This window comes from Natator depressus, chromosome 7 (assembly GCF_965152275.1).
Source record: "Natator depressus isolate rNatDep1 chromosome 7, rNatDep2.hap1, whole genome shotgun sequence".
Taxonomy (NCBI): domain Eukaryota; kingdom Metazoa; phylum Chordata; order Testudines; family Cheloniidae; genus Natator; species Natator depressus.
The window spans coordinates 123,244,238-123,264,111 of NC_134240.1; the positions used below are offsets into that span (position 1 = coordinate 123,244,238).

A 19,874-nucleotide genomic window follows, 5' to 3' on the forward strand; every position below is an offset into this window, starting at 1 on the left:
GGGCACATTCCCAGGTCAACACTCCCCCCTCCCTGCTGCATCACATCGTCACACCCCTACACAGGGCCCTGCTGCACCAAGGCAGAGCTCCTCCTGCTCCGAGTCCCTCTCGTCACCATCACGTGACCCTGGGCACCAGCCCCAACCACCAGCCCAAATCCGTCACCTGGGGATGGATAACTAGGCCCAGGTGGGGCTGAGCCAGCTCTCACCTCCGCAGTGACTGTGCGGGTTCATAGCGCAGGGGGACCCTCCTCCGGCGGCTGTGGGCAGGACTGGGCCCCCCGGCTCTGCCAGGAGCGTGCAGGAGGGGAGGGCGACAAGGACCCCCAGGCCTGGAGAAACTCTTGCAGGCAGAGATTGAACCGAGGGGGGTTGTCAGCAGAGAATGGAGCCGGAGGCGGACGTGACCAAGTCTCTAGCCCAGTGCCCAGCGAGGGGAGCTTGGGCGCCTCTGTTCTGCCGGCCTCCCAGGGTCGGGACCTTGGGTTTTGAGGCAGCTCCAGGGGGGCACAGGAGCCAGTACAGACTCAAAGTGGGGAGCCCCCCAAGAACCGCTGGGGTCCGAGCGCTGTCTGTGACTAACGCACCAGTGTTTCCCTGGGTGGTTTCCCACGTTATACAAGCAGCCCGGCTCCCTGCACTAGCTGGCATTTCCCACGGCTGCACTGGCTGGGCTCTGAAACCAGCTCACGGCTGGCAGGGACGGACTGGGGGCTCCCCGGCCTGTGGGGCGTCTCTCGCTCCGAGGCTGATGCTGCCCTGGGAGCCGCCTGCGCCCTGGCCCAGAGAAGAGCAGGGGGCCGAGCGGTCGGCAGCACAGGTGCTGGTGCTGGGCCGGCTCAGTGGCGCGCACGGGGAGCCCAGGCCCAGCAGGGAAGCCAGCTCCCTCTGCCCCCCAGCCCACGGTAGCTTTGGCACCTTGCGAGGGCAAACTCCTGTGAGCCGCTGTCACGCAAAGCCCCATCTCGGTGCGACAGCCTGTGCATCGTGGCAAGACAACCGCCACGGGGTCGCCCCATGCTCCATCTCTGGGGACGTGAGCGGCCTCGCGCGATGTCTCCGAGCCTGGGGCCGCTGCCCGGCACCCACGCGGATGCTCACACGTCGCTAGCCCTTGGCGCAGCAGGGCCCTGCGAGCTGTAACTAATTAACCTTTCGCGGAGACACTAAACTGCAACCCTGACACCTGCGCTCATGACAGAGCCCAAGGCAGCTGGGCCGACCCCTCCTCTACAGCCACAGGCCAGTGCTGCCCTCCTCTCCCTCCCGCGGGCTCAGGGAAAGCCATTCCCGCCCTGGTGGAGTCGGAGCCCGCTCCCAGGGGCTGCCAAATTCACCTGCAGAGGCAGCTGTACCACGGGCCAAGGCGGTACCGCAGTGACCCCTGCTGGCATACTGTGGCCTATGCAGATTTTGGGGACACCCCCCCGGCCCCCACCCCCCCCATTGCCAAATGAGCCCGGCGGCTGCTCTGCAAGAGCAGGTGGCTGATGAGGCACAAGGAGACTTGTCACGCGCGGGGCTGGGGCAGGTGTGTCTGAACCCAAGGAGCAGCGATAACAGGAGACACCTGGGGCTGCAGGGGGCTCAGGCCGGGGGGTGGGGGAGCCTCCGTACCAGAGCACTGACAGAGCAACGGGGAGGCTACAAAACCCTTACTCCAGAACTGCCGTAGTAACGGCCCAGCTGCCCTGGGCTCTGTCATGAGCACGGGTGTCAGGGCTGCAGTTTAATGTCTCAGCTGAAGGTTAATCAGTTACTGGGCACAGCGACCTCAAGTGCAGGATCCTGAGACAGGGAAGAAAGGAGAGCAGCAGAATATGGACCCTGGACTTCAGAAAAGCAGCTTTGACTCCCTCAGGGAACTGATGGGCAGGATCCCCGGGGAGAATAACATGAGGGGGAAAAGAGTCCAGGAGAGCTGGCTGTATTTTAAAGAATCTTTATTGAGGTTACAGGGACAAACCATCCCGAGGTGCAGAAAGAATAGCAAATATGGCAGGCGACCAGCTTGGCTTAACAGTGAAATCTTCGGGGAGCTTAAACACAAAAAGGAAGCTTACAAGAAGTGGAAACTTGGACAGATGCCTAGGGAGGAGTTTAAAAATATCGCTAGCTCATGCAGGGGTGTAATCAGGAAGTTGCAGCTAGCAAGGGATAAGAAGGGTTTCTACAGATACGTTAGCACCAAGAAGGTGGTCAGGGAAAGTGTGGGCTCCTGACTGAATGGGGGAGGCAACTTAGTGACACGTGATGTGGAAAAAGCTGAAGTACTCAATGCTTTTTTTTTTGCCTCGGTCTTCACAGACAAGGTCAGGCCACAGACCGCTGCACTGGGCAGCACAGCATGGGGAGGAGGTGAGCAGCCCTCAGTGGTGAAAGAACAGGTTCAGGACTATTTAGAAAAGCTGGACATGCACAAGTCCATGGGTCCAGATCTAATGTATCCGAGGGTGTTCAGGGAGTTGGCTGATGTGTTTGCAGAGCCATTGGCCATTATCTTTGAAAACTCGTGGCGATGGGGGGAGGTCCCGGACAATTGGAAAAAGGCAAAAATAGTCCCCATATTTTTAAAAGGGAAGAAGGAGAACCCGGGGAACTACAGACCGGTCAGCCTCACTTCAGTCCCTGGCAAAATCATGGAGCAGGTCCTCAAGGAATCCATTTTGAAGCACTTGGAGGAAAGGAAGGTGTTACAGTGCAGGGGTGAACTGCAAACAAAACGGGGCAAACCCCAACCGCTGGTGGATATTCCAATACTTAGATTTACCAAACCAGCCCAAACCAGCTTCTATAGCACGTCCCTGGTTACTCAGACGTCCAAATAATGCACTTCCCTTGAAGTACCCAGCCTCAAGCCTCTCTCCAGACACATGTCAAACATATGATAAATTCTGAAAACCTTGTATCATATAAACGAAAGGGTTTTACTGACCCCAAAGGACCAAGCCCCAGACCCAGGTGTCATGTTATTGACTTGAACTGGGACCATATAGAACATGGTTGCAACCAAGGTCCTGGAATGGCACCAAATCTTGTATAAAGGGGGTTAAATAAGGTATCTAAGACAAGGTTATGGTTTGCTGGTTATGATTATGCTGTCTGTATGTATCATTTTTGTAGTTAAAGTTATGAATATTGGCTCTATACTGTCTGTATTCCAAACTTGTGTTATGCTTTTGGGTGATATCCCAGACAAGCTGGTGTCAGCTCTGCCTAGCCTGCTTGATGGCCCATTAAGGACCATCAGTTATACAAATGACCTGTTGAGAGAAGGCAGACACGCCTTGGGACTCAGCAAGGTGTGCAGGGACCTGCCTATGGACAGAACTCTGAGGGTTTTCCAGGCCGTGTGATGGGCAGCTTGTCCTTGGGACAAAGAAAGAAAGACCACATGGCAAGAGACTATAAAAACCTGCTGCAGCTCCTCCATCTGATCTTCAATCCTGCTTCTGACCTCTGGAGGGACTTTGCTACCCTGAAGCTCTGAACCAAGGACTGAATGACCCCTCCCAGCTGGGGATGTTCTCCAGAGACTTGATTTGAACCTGCAGCTTATTCCATCACTGCTAAAAGCCTGAACCAAGAATTCTGCCATCACTGTATGTCATTGATTCCATTTCACCACTTCTAGCTCTCGTCTCTTTTTCCTTTTATGACTAAACCTTTAGATTTTAGATTCTAAAGGATTGGCAACAGCGTGATTTGTGGGCAAGATCTGATTTGTATATTGACCTGGGTCTGGGGCTTGGTCCTTTGGGATCGAGAGAACCTTTTTTCTTTTATTGGGGTACTGATTTTCATAACCATCTGTCCCAATAATGAGGGGCACTGGTAGGGATACTAGACTGTCTAAGGGAATTGCTTCTGTGACTTGTGGTTAGCCAGTGGGGTAAAACCAAAGTCTTCTCTGTTTGGCTGGTTTCGTTTTCCTTGGTGTGCAAAGAAACCCCAGCCTTGGGCTATAACTGCCCTGCTTCAAGCATCCGATGAAGTGAGCTGTAGCTCACGAAAGCTTGTGCTCAAATAAATTTGTTAGTCTCTAAGGTGCCACAAGTCCTCCTGTTCTTTCTGCTTTAAGCAATTTGTCCTGAATTGGCACTCTCAGTTGGGTCCCGCCAGAACCAGCATTGTTACACCAGGTCAAGTGATAACTCAAATCTTACCCAAAATACATGCTTACAGTCAATTCTTATTAACTAAACTAAAATTTATTAAAAAAGAAGAGAGTGTTGGTTAAAAGATCAGTATACAGACAGACTTGAGTTCAATTGTTGAGGTCCAGATACACAGCAGAGATCAGTTTGTAGTGGCCAAAAGTCCTTTTAGAAATAGTCCAGAGGTTACAGTCCAATGTCCATGTTCAGGGTGACTCCAGTCAGCAACTGGGGAGTTGTGGTTTAAGGTTTCCCCCTCTTGAAACCCAAACCAGATCTGAGATGAGGAAGGATCATGACCCAGGGTTTTTATACATTTCCTGCAGCCTTTTGGCCTGAGAAGACAATAGGCTTAACTTTCCTTCTCCCAAACACCATGGCAATTAGCACAGGATAATTTATCCATTAAACCGTTCAGATACAGGCTATCACAACCTTCAAAGAGACATATAGACAATAATACGATTTCACTCAAGTGTCTTCCTAAATGTTAATATTCCTCTTTTGTTCTTTGAATCAAAGCTACAGCCATAGACAAGACTTCTTTGCTGACATCACAAGACCTGAACAAACATCTCCCCTTCTATCTCTAACAAGGCAGGCTGCATTTCAAAGCTCTATTTGTTTCCATCTCTTCCTAACCAGCCTCTAAAGTTCGGCCCGGGGTCAGGTCAGTCTGGGAGTTAATTAACTCTTTCTGGCCCTGTCACCTTTCAATGAGATATTATATTACACTCATAACGTCACAGAAGGTGATCAGGAACAGTCAACATGGATTCACCAAGGGCAAGTCATGCCTGACCAACCTGATTGCCTTCTATGATGAGATAACTGGCTCTGTGGAAGGCAGTGGATGTGATATATCTTGACTTTAGCAAAGCTTTTGACATGGTCTCCCACAGTATTCTTGCCACCAAGTTAAAGAAGTATGGGCTGGATGAATAGACTATAAGGTGGATAGAAAGCTGGCTAGATTGTCGGGCTCAACGGGTAGTGATCAATGGCTCAATGTCTAGTTGGCAGTCGGTATCAAGCGGAGTGCCCCAGGGGTTGGTCCTGGGGCCGGTTTTGTTCAACATCTTTATTAATGATCTGGATGACAGGATGGATTGCACCCTCAGCAAGTTCACAGATGACACTAAGATGGAGGGGAGAGGTAGATACGCTGGAGGGGAGGGATAGGATACAGAGGGACCTAGACAAATTAGAGGATTGGGCCAAAAGAAACCTGATGAGGTTCAACAAGGACAAGTGCAGAGAGTCCTGCACTTAGGACGGAAGAATCCCAGGCACCGCTACAGACTAGGGACCGAATGGCTTGACAGCAGTTCTGCAGAAAAGGACCTAGGGGTTACAGTGGACAAGAAACTGGATATGAGTCTGCAGTGTGCCCTTGTTGCCAAGAAGACTAACGGCATATTGGGCTGCATTAGTAGGAGCATTGCCAGCAGATCGAGGGACGTGATTATTCCCCTCTATTCGGCACTGGTGAGGCCACACCTGGAGTAATGCGTCCAGTTTTGGGCCCTCCACTACAGAAACGATGTGGACAAACTGGAGAGAGTTCAGCGGAGGGCAACGAAAATGATTAGGGGACTGGAACACATGAGTTATGAGGAGAGGCTGAGGGAACTGGGGTTGTTTAGTCTGCGGAAGAGAAGAGTGAGGGGGGATTTGATAGCTGCTTTCAACTACCTGACGGGGGGTTCCGAAGAGGATGGACCTATTGGGTTCCGGGAAGTGAGCGGGCGGGAGCCCACTGCTTAAGGACCCTCCCCACCCCAGCCTAAGGGGAAGATCTACAGGACCTGGAAACCAAATGATTCCAGGGGACAACTAATGAAATAACAGGGACAGGAGTGCGGTCAAAAGAAGGGAGCCTGACGGGGACACTGAGCAGAACACCCTGGACAGCGCCCACTGCTCCTCAAAAGCGTCAAGGGAGCCAGTGGACGCTGCCTGGATACGTGAACGGACCGAGGATCGGAAACAGGCCCCATAGTCACAGGAGTCTCCATTGGTCAACCTCCTCACTCTGGTTTTATAGATGGCCGTTTTAGCCAGGGCCAGGAGGAGGTTGACCAGGAGGTCCCGTGACTTTGTGGGGCCACGGAAAGGGAGTGCGTAGAGCTCGGCTGTTCTCAGTGGTGGCAGATGACAGACCAAGGAGCAATGGTCTCAAGTTGCAGTGGGGGAGGTCTAGGTTGGATATTAGGAAAAACTCTTTCACTAGGAGGGTGGTGAAGTGTTGGAATGGGTTCCCTAGGTAGGTGGTGGAATCTCCTTCCTTAAAACCTCTAAGGCCCAGCTTGACAAAGCCCTGGCTGGGCTGATTTAGTTGGGGATTGGTCCTGCTTTGAGCAGGGGGTTGGACTAGATGACCTCCTGAGGTCCCTTCCAACCCTAATCTTCTATGATTCTATGGCATGGCATAACACGACACGAGAAGCGTGGCAGCTGTTGGATTTTTATTCTGCTGCTGACTGAGGGGTCGTGCACCATGGTCCAGACTTCAGCTTAGCTCAGGGGCAAGGATGAGTGACCCTGGCCAGTGCTGTGCCTGGCGGTTCTAGGAGAGCAGGCAAGGGCTCAGTCTGCCCTGGCCTTGTCTACACTAGCAAGGGTTGGCCAGTGTCCCTCTCCAGGCAGAGCTAGACCTGCCCCTGCCAACAGCCCTCTGAGGGCAGCTCTGGGACGGGGCTTGATCCCCTGGGCTCTGCGGCGTGTCCGCTGGGACCAGCACTGCCAGGGCAGGATGGGCTAGGAGCAGACAGGGCTCTGCCAGCCCCACACGCCCCGGTTACCATGCCAGAGACAGGTAAGAGCAACGGTGTAAACGCTCAGAGCACGGGGGCGGGGGGAGGCAGCAGCCCCAGGGCAGGGCTCGCTCTAACAGCACCATGCTGTGGGGTGTGTGGGGGGTGGTGAGAGGCACCCGCGTGGCCAGGTCACGACAGCCACCATCCGTTTCCCTGGGCTAGGCTGGTGCGTCACCTCTGCCATCACACGTGCTTGAAGTCCTCGAGGGCCACGCTGGCTGCATTGCGGCCTGGAGCGCCCATCACTCCCCCACCTGCAAGGAAACAGATGCATGTGGGGCCCAGGAGCTCTGGGCGTAGCAGGGCTGAGCTGCCATGGGGAGCAGGGGCAGGAGCCCAGACGCACAAGAGGGCAGCAATGGCTACGTTTCCAGCTGGAGAAGACTCCCCGCCACCCACGGCAGCTTCATGGCAGCTGGGAAAAACCTGGGGCTGGAGCACAGAATCCGGGCGGCCCCCACCCTGCTCCAGCTCGAGGGTGCAGCCTCTCTCTGGCCTGCGTACCGACTTCTCCCTCCTGCTGCGCCGGGCCCACCCCTTGGGCGGACGGAGCACAGCGCCCGGTGGGACTTGTGCCAGCCCAGCCGCTTCCAACCAGCCCTGGGTAGAGCCATCTGCTGGATCCCAGCACGAGGGCAGCTGCTCACCACAGGCGCCCCACAGGGCACAAGGCACGTGGTGTCCCGTGGCATCAGCCTGTGACCCACAGGGTGTCCGTGGCCTCGGCTTCTCCTGCTCAGACCCTGGGCAGAGCTGGCAAGGTCAGCACTGCGCCCTGCAATCGCGCCTGTACCCAGAAGGGCCTGTGCAGCCCCCAGGGCAGCGCTCGCAGCAGCAGGGCCCAGGGAGGGCTGGACCCAGCGTGAGCCTCCGCCTGGCGCTCTCCGCCACTGTAGCCACGAAGGGAGGGATCCCAGCTCACGTACCGGGGTGGGCACCACTGCCGCAGAGGTACAGGCCTGGGATCGGGGACCTGTAGCCAGAGTACGAGGGCACGGGTCGGGCAAAATACAGCTGGTCCAGAGACATCGCACCGTGGAATATATTCTGCAAACAGGCTGAGTTAGGTCCTGGAATAGTCTCCTCCTCTTCCCGCGCTCCGAGCCAGACAACTGGGCTGCATGGCTCCAGCTTCCCTCACTAGGCTTTGGGCCAGGCTGGCTGGCAGGCTAGGCAGGTGCCAGATTGGCCGGGCGGGCAGACGCCAGGCAGGCAGGCTGGGCTGGGGGCGGGCGCCGGGTGGGCAGACGCCAGGCAGGCAGGCAGGCTGGGCGCCGGGCGGGCAGACGCCAGGCAGGCAGGCTGGGCTGGGGGCGGGCGCCGGGTGGGCAGACGCCAGGCAGGCAGGCAGGCTGGGCGCCGGGCGGGCAGACGCCAGGCAGGCAGGCTGGGCACCGGGCGGGCAGACGCCAGGCAGGCAGGCTGGGCACTGGGCGGGCACCGGGCGGGCAGACGCCAGGCAGGCTGGGCTGGGAGGGCTCTGTGAATCTCATGATATACCCACCCCTCCGGGCAGCCCAAAGATCTTCTCCAAAGCCGGCGGCGTCAGGATGTCTCTGCCGATGACGGACGCCTTGAAGCCTGGCGCGTAGGCCTCGACCCAGTCAAACACTAGAGCGAGCGAGAGAGAGATGTGGCTCAGCCTGCGTGTCTCACGTCACCAGCTGGGCTCAGGGGCCCAGCCCCAGGCCTGCAGCTCCCTGCAGGGCATTGGGGAGCAGGGCTGGATGGCCCCCGGAGGTAGGGTTACCAACTTTCTAATCGCACAAAACCGAACACCCCTGCCCTGCAGCCTCATCCCCCGCTCACTCCATCCCTGTCACTTGCTCTCCCGCACCCTCACTCACTTTCACTGGGCTGGGGAAGGGGTGTGGGAGTGGGTGAGGGCTGGGACAGGGGGTGCAGGCTCTTGGGTGGGGCCAGAAATGAGGGGTTCAGGGTGTGGGAGGAGGCTCTCGGCTGGGGCAGGGGGTTGGGGTGCAGGAGGGGGTGCGGGCTCCGGGAGGGAGCTTGGGTGCAGGAGGGGCTCAGGGCTGGGGTGCAGGAGGGGGTGCGGGCTCCGGGAGGGAGCTTGGGTGCAGGAGGGGCTCAGGGCTGGGGTGCAGGAGGGGGTGCGGGCTCCGGGAGGGAGCTTGGGTGCAGGAGGGGCTCAGGCTGGGGCAGGGGTACAGGCTCCAGCCAGGCGGCGCTTACCTCGGGCGGCTCCCGGTCGGCGGTGCAGCGGGGCTAAGGCAGCTCCCTGCCTGTGTTGGCTCCGCGTGGCTCCCAGAAGCGGCCGGCATGTCCCTGGGGCCCCTAGGCGCAGGACTGGTCAGGCGGCTCTGCACAGTGCGTGCTGCCCATGCCCGCAGGCGCCACGCCCCCGCAGCTCCCATTGGCCATGGTTCCCAGCCAATGGGAGCTACGGAGCCGGCACTTGGGGCAGGGCAGCGTGCGGAGCCTCCACGGTCATGCTTCTGCCTAGGGACATGTTACTGCTTCCGGGAGCCGTGTGGAGCTGGGCAGGGAGCTGCCTTAGCCCTGCAGTGCTGTGGACTGCACTTTTAACAGCCCGGTCAGCGGTGCCGACCAGAGACAATAGGGCCCCTTTTTGACCAGGCGTTCCGGTCGAAAACCAGACACCTGGGAACCCTACATGGGGGGAATTATCTGCCCTGCTCGGAAGGCAGGACTGAGGCTGCCGGGCACTGGACGCCTCCCGGGGATCAGGCGCACAGGGAGCAGCAGCGGGCAAGGGGCCGTGGATGGGAAGCTAAAGAGTGCTGAGAGCTGCTGGCTTTACCCCTGTCGGCGTACGCGTTCTGCTCCTGCTCGTCCCACGGCCGCCCGCCGGCCAGTGCGTATGGGGTGTACTGCGTGAAGAGAGAGACCACATGGCAGCCCCGGGGAGCCAGCGTGGGGTCCAGAGCAGAGGGGATGCACAGCTCGATCATGGGCCTGGGGAGAGCAAGAGAGAGTTAAAGCCCTCGGCCTGGGCAGCCCGGGAAGGAATCCAGCCCGAGCCCTGCCCAGCACCCTGGCATGCTGCCAATGCAAACGCCTCACCCCCTGCCCACTGGCTCCTCCAGCAGGGATTAGCCCCACGTCACCCAGCCTCAGGCTCTCCTCTGGGCACCTCCCCTACGTTCCTTCCAGAAATCCTGGTGTCTCCCCTGTGTCCTTCCCTTCCCAAGAGGCCCTGTTGCCCTGATGAGCGCGGGCGGCTGCCCCAGAGCCCCGGTAGCGTCGCCCTGAGCAGAGCTCTACGAGGGGCACCAGGCCCAGCCCAGACTTCTCGGTGCAGCTATCTCCCCGCTGCCGTCCCCCATGGCAGGGCCCAGCTCTGCCAACGACCAGCCAGCTCCAGCCCTACCTGGTGGACGGCTCCCCACTGCTGGCCTCCTGGAAGGCGCGGTGGAGGAGGTGCGTGTCCTCGCAGTTCAGGTGGATGGAGCACTGGTGATGGGGCAGCAGGCGGCCATCACCGGCGTTGGGCGCAGCCACGAAGCTGGGCAGCCGATCCACAGCCACTGGGGATGTTGGAGACGGGGTGACTCCGAGGGGCAGAGGGGACATGGAGCCTCCCATGGTCCTGACACCTCGAGGGGCCAGGGCAGATGGCTGAGCCCCAGGAGAGCACGGCAGACACGGAGGGATGGTGCAGGGAAAGGCCGGTTTCCCCTCCGGACTCAGGCTGCAGTAGGGAGCCTAACGGAGACCCGCGACAGCTCCTTCCTCCCAGGGAAGCGCAGATCACAGGAGAAGCATCTCACGGGCCCCTGCTCCCCCAGGGAGCCAGCGCCAGGCTGCAGCCAAGCCCCAGGGGACCCCGGTGGGGCAGGGAGTGGGACGTCCCCCACTGACACTTACCGTTGATCTTGGTGACGGGGGAGCGCGTGTCGAACTGCGCCACTCGCTGGAGGAACTCCTCCGGCAGCTGCCCCTGGAGCGGGGAGAGCCCGGCTCAGACACCAAGGGCTGGAAACGAGCCTGGGAACTGGCTGGAGGTGCAGCCAGCGCTGGGCTGCATCTGGGCAGGGCTGGAGCTGCCCAGGACCCCTGGAGGCCACAGCCAGCGCCATGCTTTGGGGTGCAGCCCAGCCACATGGGGCTGGCCCCCAACAGTGACGGGCCCCACTGATGGGGGAGGGGGAGCGAACTCGTGCCCCCAGACACCTTCCTCTGCCGAGCTCCCCCGCGTTGCTCCAGCCTCGGCCTCCACCCACCACACCGTGTTTGCTGTAAGCTGGGGGGCTCCCAGGCCAGCACCGGGGAGGCCCCTTAGTCACTGAGGGGGAAGGGGGAAGTGGCCTCCTCCGGCTGCCCCACAGGGGCTGGCGTGTGTCACACTCATTGTGGGGGGAGAGGCTCATACCATGAGGAACGCGACCCCTCCCCCTGGCTGTACCCGCCGGTCCGGTCGGCACACATATCCCCCGGGGCACTCTCCTACCCTCCAGCCCACCTCCCCCAGCGCGTCCCACCCTGGCCCGTCTCCCCCAGGGCACCCCCCCCGGCACGTCTCACCTGGGGAACGAGCTGCAGGAACGTGAGCTGAGCGGACGCGTTGGACAGAACCAGTTTGCTCTTCACCTCGGTCCCGTCCTGCAGGACGACACCCTGCGCCTCCCCGCGGGGGCCCAGCAGCACGCGGGCGACCGGCTAGCGAAGGGGGAGACAGGAGATCAGCCTGGAGCACGCTGGGGCGCCCAGCCATGCACGGGGTGGGGGAAGCAGGCGCTGAGTGGAGCCTGAGGTACGGCTGCCGAGGGGCTGAGTGACCCTTTCCCGTGTGGATGCTGTGGGGCTGGCCCAGCCTCCTCCCCCCACTCTTACCCGGTGGGGTTTACGCCCCTCACCACAGTCTCTGATCGCTGTTCCATGGTGACTAACGGGCAGGAGGGAAGGGAAGAATTTGGGGCCCTGTGGTCTCTTTGGGCTGGGGAGCTGTGTTCTCTGCCCCCTCCCCGGGAAGCCGGGCACCTTCTCGGTGAAGATGTCTGCCCCGTGGGCAGCAGCTGCGCTGGCGATGGCCTGGGACACCCCTCCCATGCCGCCTGCCACGTAGCCCCAGGCCCCCTTCCGCCCCTCCAGCTCGCCCATCACGTGGTGCAGCAACACGTACCTAGGAGAGAGGTCAAAGGTTAACAGCTGGGTCAGGGCAGCACCCAGCAAGCGGTGCCGGGGTATGGGCAGGGCAGAGATACCGGCCAGGGGCGGGCAGCATTCCCACTGTGCATGGTCGTGGGGCACAGCCCTGGGAGTAACTTCGATCCAGCCCTGCAAGCCAGGGGGCTCAGGCTAGGCCTCCCAGCAGGGTGAGTACACGCAGAGGGTCCCACACTCCCCCTGACCCCACAGGCACAGCCGAACACCCATCCCCCTCCCATGCCCGCGTGCTGCCAACCCCCCCCAGCTGGGGACACTGAGCCCAGCTCCGGTCCCACCAGGCTGCAGGGCTGGGCACAGACAGCTGCCAGGCTGCTGAGGGATTCAGGCCCAACAGCGCCAGCCCAGGCAAACCCTACGGACCTGCCCGAGCAGGGGTCCCTGAGCCTGGTGCGTGCCAGGGGGATGCTCTCCAGGCACGAGGGGGAACACGGTAGCCAGCACGGGGCAGGAGTGGGAGGAAGCGAGCGCTGGGGTGCGACACCCCAGCACCAGCTGTCGGGGACGGGAACAGGAGGGCCCTGGGGAGCTGTGAAGTCTTCAGCCCCCACCCCGCACCCTACCCGCTGCCGGGCGTGTGGGGACTGGCCATGGCGCCGATCACTGCATCCGTAGCCAGGGTCGCTTTCAGGGGCTCCGACTCGAACCAGAGATCCAAGATCTGCAGAGAGAGAAAAATGAAAATGGTGTTTAATGAAGAGAGCCCAGCACAGGGGGCTGGATCCCATGCGGGGGGCACCACTCAGCCCTGTAACCCCCTCCCAGGCCCAGCCCCAGGCCTGGTTTGCTCAGCCCCTGCCCCCCCAGGGAGGGCGTCTCCCATCCCGCGGGTGCGTCCCCGTGTACGGCGCCATTACTCACCCTGGTGATTGGGGCCGTGAGCACTTGGTAATACTGGGGCAGCTGCTTCCCGAGCGCCAGGCCTGAGGGAAAGAAACGGGCGTCAGCAGTGGTGCCACCCAGCCCGGGAGGGGACGGCTCCCCGGGCCCCACCACTCCCTCCTGGTGCCCTTCCCGCTTCGGCAGGCGGCGAGGACAGCCGGGCCCAGCGTGGGCTGTCCATGCGCGAGCCCTGGGCCCGTCTGCCCGGGGATGATGGGTACTTGACTCACACTGGAGCCAGGGGCTTAGCTGCCCAGAGGAAGGTCTCAGGCCTCTGCCAGCCCCAGGGCAGTGCCCGGGGCACCTGGTACAGGAAGCGCTGCTCCCCCTCTGCTCTGCCGGAGCCCTCTAACGCCAGCACCGTGGCCCACTGGATGGGCATGGACCCGTGGCCGTAGCCTCCGGCGCCAGACGTACCCGCCCGCAGCAGGGGCTGCAGGCCTCGCAGGGCGCGGAGCCGCTGCAGCAGGGGGCCCTGGCTCCAGGTGGCGGGATCCACCGGCGCGGCGTCCAGCAGCGGGTCAAGGGCCGACACCAAGCGGCTCAGGAATGCCTCGTACTTTGGATAGGCCTGAAGTGGAGACAGAGGCAGGAGCCAGCGAACGCCAGCCCTGATCCCCGGCTGTGCCCCTCCCGGCTCCCCGCAGAGCACGCACCCCGCACTCCGCTCAGCGCCACAGTGCCTCTGCCCCAGGCCAGCTCTGGGCTCCTGGACATGCACCCCGGCTCCTCCCCCGGTCTCTGGCTAGCACACCCATGGTCAGAGGCAGACACAGACACTGAGCCTCCTGCAGGCTCAGCCACCCAGCCCTTGGCAGAGGGGTGGCAGGGGACAGCCTGCTCCAAAGCCCCAGCCCCTGCAAGCCGGCCGAAGGAGACACCACTCTCAATCACGCCGTAGGGCTGCATCTCTCCCGTCTGCGCTTTGATCAGCAGGGACATTTCACAATCTGATGTTAATGGAGCCTTGGCTCTGAAGCCTGCCCTATAAACAGCAATTGGCTCAGGCTCCCTGCAAACTCAGGCCAGGTCCTCAGTGACACAGACACGCCCAGGCAGGTACATTTCACCTGGGTCTGACTTACTGAAGGGGGGCTCGGGTGGGGCCTGCCCAAAGCTGTGGGAAACGTGGAAGCTGCTGGAGGAAAAGCCCATCCCCGAGCCCAGGTGGGTCTCAGCTACTCAGCCGATAGTGAGAACCAGCAGCATCCTTTGACCCAGCCCTGCCCTGTGCTTCCAGCTGCAGGCCTGAGCATGGACAAAGCAAAGAAAAGCCTCTGAGAAGGGTTCAGGGCTCAGCTGAAGCTAACGAACCGCCCAGGTTATGGAAAGAGAAAGTGTGACAAGATGGGGGTGTAGATGTGATGAAGTGGGACTGTTCTTAATGTTTCCTCTGAATAGTGTGGGGGTGCCTCAGTTTCCCCTATGCAGTTCTTAAGTATCTAGGGGGTGGGGTAAGGGTGTATGATCATTGCAGAGCCCTAGAGGGCAGGTGTGTGCAGGGGTCTGGACACAGAGGATGGCCGACACCCTGTTTCCTGGCAACTGATGGCCTGGGCCCTTCCCCCCTGCAAGGTGAGAGCTAAAGGGTTGGAGAACAAAGGAGTCAGGTGACCTCCTGGCCCGGGAAAGGGACAAAGCCCAGAGGAGGAGGGGCTGGAGGGAGTTTCAGTTTGGGGCTGGTTGGAGACATGGAGTGAAGTGCAGACGGGGTTGTCTGGCTCACTGCCCCCCAAAATGGACCCGGCTGAGGGGTCCTGTTCTCTGCACCTACAAGCTCTGTGTTAGACCATGTTCCTGTCATCTAATAAACCTCTCTGTTACTGGCTGGCTGAGAGTCACGTCTGACTGTGGAGTTGGGGGGCAGGACCCTCTGGCTTCCCCATGAGCCCCGCCTGAGCGGAATGGCCGTGGGAAGCGCACGGAGGGGCAGAGGAGGCTGAATGCTCCGAGGTCAGACCCAGGAAGGTGGAAGCCGGGTGAGCTGTGTGTCCTGCAGACAGGCTGCTCCCAGAAAGGAGACTTCCCCAGAGTCCTGCCTGGCTTTGTAGGGAGCAGTTCCAGAGCATCGCCCGGGGACTCCGTGACAGTAAATTATTAGCCCACAGAGGGAGCGAGCGGGACTCATGGCAGCTGGGAGTGGAGTGTGTGTTTTGCCTGCAGCTTCAGGAGATCGCCCCTGGCTGGGCACAGCCGGGGCTCCCCCCTCGTGCTGCGGGGAGGTGGCAGCAATTCCCCTGGACACCTGGGTAACCCCGAAATAGTGACACACTCGTGTGACACACTCATGCTGGCACAGCCAGGTCAGCTGGGGGGGATGATGGCACCACACGTTGTGCTGACAAATGCCCCCAGCGTAGACCCAGCTAGCCTGGGAAAATCGCGCTTTCCCTGGCGCAGCTTGGTACATGCTGTGTCCACAGAAGGACGTGTGCCAGCCCAGCGGTCCTAGGGCGGACCTGGTCTCAGGCTGCAGCTACGCATTGAGCAGACACTGACCATCCTCTGCCCCCTGCCCCTGAGCGTTCGAGCTGGGACGTGCCCATGAGTTGGCAGGCTGGGGAGGGAAAGGATCCAAATCCTTGCTTTGTCTCTGACTCGGCGAGTGGCCAGGAGGCTGCAGGGAGCACTCCCAGACCAGCCCTGCTGGCAAGTCCAGCCCATCATGGCTGCAAGCCTGGGATTTGGGCCCTTTTGGGCCAGTCACACTGGGGTTGGCAGGACTGGGAGCCCAGCCCCAAGCCCCTCCTTGGTATCCAAGTGCCCTCGGTACCTGTGCGTCCTTGGAGGAGAACTGAGCGATCTGCCGCTGGGTGTCCGCCATGTCGTGGCCCAGCAGGAGCGAGCGCCGGGCTTGCCCATCCTCCAGCATGGGGGTGAAGGAGTAGGGGTCACGGGCGTAGACCCTCAGACCATGCCGCTGCAAGACACAGAGCATGGCCAGTGCCAGGCAGCATGGCCAACCGTCACGGCCCCTCCGACCCCCCTCACCAGCCCAGAGGGGACAGACCAGGGGAGCTGTTCTGAGCTGGGGGCTGTCAGGCTCCGGGACTGGGCCCCGAGGCTCAGGGAGGTGGGGGAGAGGCAGGGCAGGGAGGCAGGAGCGAGTTGGGCCTAGCCAGGGGATCCTGGCCCTGCAGTGATGCTAGGGCCTCACACCCAACAATGCTCCCAGCAGTGGGAGGGAGGCAGCACCGGGGACTGGCTGAGCCCCCCCTGGACTGGCCTCGGTACCTGCAGCTCCAGCTCCGTGGAGATCTGCGGCCGCAGCAGGCTGAGCAGGTAGGACGCTCTGGAGAACTTAAAGCCTGAAAGAGAAGGGGAGCGTCAGCTACCAGCCCGCCCCAGACACCCGGGGCATCTCGCTGGGCAGGGCTGTGGTTACCTGGGACAATCTCCTCTGTGACCGCAGCGCCTCCCAGAAGGTGACGCCGCTCCAGCACGGCTGTCCGCACGCCCGACTTCTGCAGGTAGGCAGCCTGCCGAGAGCACAAGAGTCACCCGCCCCCACGAGCCCCCCAACAAACCCACCCAGGACATCCCCAATCCCTCACCTGGGACACGCTTTCCCAACAAACCCACCCAGGACACCCCCAAAGCCCCACCCAGGACATGCCCCCAATCCCCCACTCGGGACACACTCCCCCGACAAACCCACCCAGGATGCTCTGGGGGGATCCCCCCCCCAGGACCCCCCCCCCCCCCAACAAACCCATCCAGGACACCCCCTCTCCCCAACAAAAACATCCAGAATGTTTGCACTCCAGAGTGCTCTATGGAGCTTCCTCCTCGCCCCATAGGATTCCCCCCATGCACATGGGACCTCCCCTGTCACCCCACGGGATTTCCCCACCCCCCCAAGCTAGGGCACAGAGGCAGATGCCTTGGCATTCAATACTCACTGCAACCAGCCCGTTGTGCCCTGCAACGAGAGATGGGCAGGGGGTGAGAGGGGCCAGGGCCCGTGGCACCAATGGGTCCTGCTGCTACTCACCATCTCCCTGGCAGCCAGGGCTGGACGGTGCCATCTGTGCTGCTTTCACCACAATGCCCCGTGGCCGCAAGGCAACGGCGCCCACGTGGGTGCAGGGGGCGAGGGGCGGGGACAGCGCTGGCAACTGCCCTAAGCATTGGAACCACCCTTGGGAACCTTAATGAATATGGGGGTTAGGGGCTGGGAGATACGATGCTCCCCAAACCAAGACCCCCCAGCCCGCTCCCTTTGCCCTGCAGCACTGGCTCCCTCCCAGTCTCGTTCCCCAGAGCACAGCACCCCCCCACACTGAAAGCCTCCCCCCAGCCCCACCCCAGCAGCACTGCGGCCCCTACCCCATTCTCTGCAGCACAGCGTGAAATGCACCCCACTGAGACACGGGGGCAGCACTGACCCTAAGGAGAGAGTGGGCCCCCACTCCAGCCCCCCCGTCCTTCCTCTCCCCAACAGGCAGGACCCCCTTGCAGCCCCTGCGTCGTTTCCATGGCAACATGCCTGCGGTTTTGCTGTTCACCTGCTTGTCTGGCATGGCTGAGGCCTGTTAGCTCATCTCACCCAATGGCAGGGGAGCAGAGCTGTGGCAAGAGGCTGCACCAGCCCCTGCCCATCACCCTGGGCACAGAGAGCTCCCCCGCACCCTGGCGGGCGTAGGGTGCCAGCCCCAAGCCGCAGCACCATTTCAGACTGGGGGGGCCGGGGGGGAGCCACTTTACCGGTGACTCCAGGGGCTACACTTCAGACACAAGTCGATTTCAAAAATAACCAACCACCACCACACCCTGCAGGCTAAGTCTCGTAAAGATACTGGCTAGTGACCGAAACATTACTTTGTTAGCGGAAAATTTCTTTGCTTTTCCTACATCTCTAGCAGAATTATCTTTTTTTAATTTTCTTTGCCTCACAGCACAGCAAAGCAGCGGCAGGCCGAGTGGGGGTGGAGTTGTGTGTCACACACACACACACACACACAGAGCTCTCCACCCCGTCTTAAAGGGCCAGCGCTCCTGCACAGCCAGGCGCGCCCCGTGGGGAGCTGGAGCCTGGCGGGGGAGGGGGGAGTGCCACCCTAAAGGTGCCCCTCAATAGCAGCAGCCCCAGCCCCGGCATTACCTCCCCCTATCACCACGGCGTCGTACTCCCGCTGCAGCTGGCCCCTGGCCCCGGCGTGAGCCAGCCTCCGGCCCTGCCGGCTGCAGCCAGCCCAGGCCCTGCCCAGCCCGCGCCCGACGGCCATGGCTGTGACGGGCACGAGCAGCTGCACCACTGCCAGGCCTGGCCCTCGCTGCCGAGTCAGCGCTTCCCGCAGGGGGGCGGGACAGGAGGCGCCAGCGCAGGGGAGGGACGGGGCAGAGCCTGGAGCTGAGCCAGCCCGACAGCGGGCCAGGGCCCAGGCAGGGACACGCTGGCCCCTCGTGGCTGCCCCCTGCCCCAATTCTCCTGCGACTCCCACAGCACCCTCCCACCCACGCAGGAGACAGCCCCCGTCACTGCGCCCCCCCAACCCCCCATGTCACCAGGTCAGCCGCTTGCTGGGGCGACAAGTGCCACGCCAATGCTCCCTGCCCCCCAGGCACCACCCGGCCTGCAGGGAGCCTGCTCCCCCGCTGCGGGGCAACACTTCCCCGGGCAGGGGCGAGGGAGAGCTGCCGCCACGCGGCGAGGGGCCCAGCAAGACCGCTCTGCCCAGGGGCACCAACGCACGCCTTGGCTGGGAGCAGCCGCACCCTGGCACAGCAAACCTGAGCCCTCCAGCCACTGGGGTGGGGATGAAGGGAGGCCTTAGTGCTGGAGCTGGGAGAGTAGACCCCTGGGGCAGGCTGGCTGTCCCCCTTTGCTAACAGACGCTGGGGGCAGCTGTAGACCCCTTAGTCCTAGGGGCAGGGGCCCCTTGGTTTGCAGGCACAGGTGAGAAGCCAGCGGACTCCCCCCCCCAGTGCAGAGGCCTGGCAAGTACCTGCCTGGGCCCTGCCCACACTGTGGCAAGAAGGGCCCAGTCCTGGCGGGAGCACCATGAACCCTCCTTGGTACCAGGCTGGAGAACGCACGGCAAGCAGGCACGTCTCCGTGTTCTCACGGAGGTCCTGGTGATGTCAAGGAATTATGACATGATTGGAATAACAGAGACTTGGTGGGATAACTCACACGACTGGAGTACAGTCATGGATGGGTATAAACTGTTCAGGAAGGACAGGCAGGGCAGAAAAGGTGGGGGAGTAGCACTGTATGTAAGGGAGCAGTATGACTGCTCAGAGCTCCGGTACGAAACTGCAGAAAAACCTGAGTGTCTCTGGATTAAGTTTAGAAGTGTGTGCAACAAGGGTGATGTTGTGGTGGGAGTCTGCTATAGACCACCGGACCAGGGGGATGAGGTGGATGAGGCTTTCTTCCGGCAACTTGCAGAAGCTACTAGATCGCATGCCCTGATTCTCATGGGTGACTTTAATTTTCCTGATATTTGCTGGGAGAGCAATACAGCAGTGCATAGACAATCCAGGAAGTTTTTGGAAAGCGTAGGGGACAATTTCCTGGTGCAAGTGCTGGAGGAACCAGCTAGGGGCAGAGCTCTTCTTGACCTGCTGCTCACAAACCGGGAAGAATTAGTGGGGGAAGCAAAAGTGGATGGGAATCTGGGAGGCAGTGACCATGAGTTGGTTGAGTTCAGGATCCTGACACAGGGAAGAAAGGTAAGCAGCAGGATACAGACCCTGGACTTCAGGAAAGCAGACTTCGACTCCCTCAGGGAGCAGATGGGTAGGATCCCCTGGGGACTAACATGAAGGGGAAAGGAGTCCAGGAGAGCTGGCTGTATTTCAAGGAATCCCCGTTGAGGTTACAGGGACAAACCATCCCGATGAGTCGAAAGAATAGTAA

At 60.9% G+C, this 19,874-nt stretch overlaps 1 protein-coding gene across 1 annotated transcript; it reads right to left on the reverse strand.

Annotated features, from left to right (window-relative positions):
• Window positions 1-1,952: 1,952 nt before the first annotated feature.
• On the reverse strand, window positions 1,953-18,327 carry PYROXD2 (pyridine nucleotide-disulphide oxidoreductase domain 2). The gene is made up of 16 exons (XM_074959547.1): window positions 18,114-18,327; window positions 16,912-16,931; window positions 16,395-16,488; window positions 16,244-16,317; window positions 15,783-15,929; window positions 13,427-13,580; window positions 12,989-13,050; window positions 12,691-12,788; window positions 11,942-12,083; window positions 11,486-11,620; window positions 10,829-10,901; window positions 10,332-10,488; window positions 9,762-9,916; window positions 8,484-8,590; window positions 7,906-8,026; window positions 1,953-7,233 (listed from the first exon to the last, which is right to left on the reverse strand). The coding sequence occupies exons 1-16, from the start codon at window positions 18,235-18,237 to the stop codon at window positions 7,163-7,165; spliced, it is 1,734 nt and encodes a 577-aa protein (XP_074815648.1). The 5' UTR covers window positions 18,238-18,327; the 3' UTR covers window positions 1,953-7,162.
• Window positions 18,328-19,874: the final 1,547 nt, after the last annotated feature.

What these genes read in the sequence shown, in the direction of transcription:
- PYROXD2 (XM_074959547.1), bottom strand. Translation starts at nt 18,237, where the DNA reads ATGGCCGTCGGGCGCGGGCTGGGCAGGGCCTGGGCTGGCTGCAGCCGG. An exon ending in CGCCGTGGTGATAGGGGGAG is followed by an intron (nt 16,932 to 18,113) that starts GTAATGCCGGGG and finishes CTCTCGTTGCAG; the next exon opens with GGCACAACGGGCTGGTTGCA. An exon ending in AGTGGGGAGCCGTCCACCAG is followed by an intron (nt 9,917 to 10,331) that starts GTAGGGCTGGAG and finishes TGCTCTCCCCAG; the next exon opens with GCCCATGATCGAGCTGTGCA.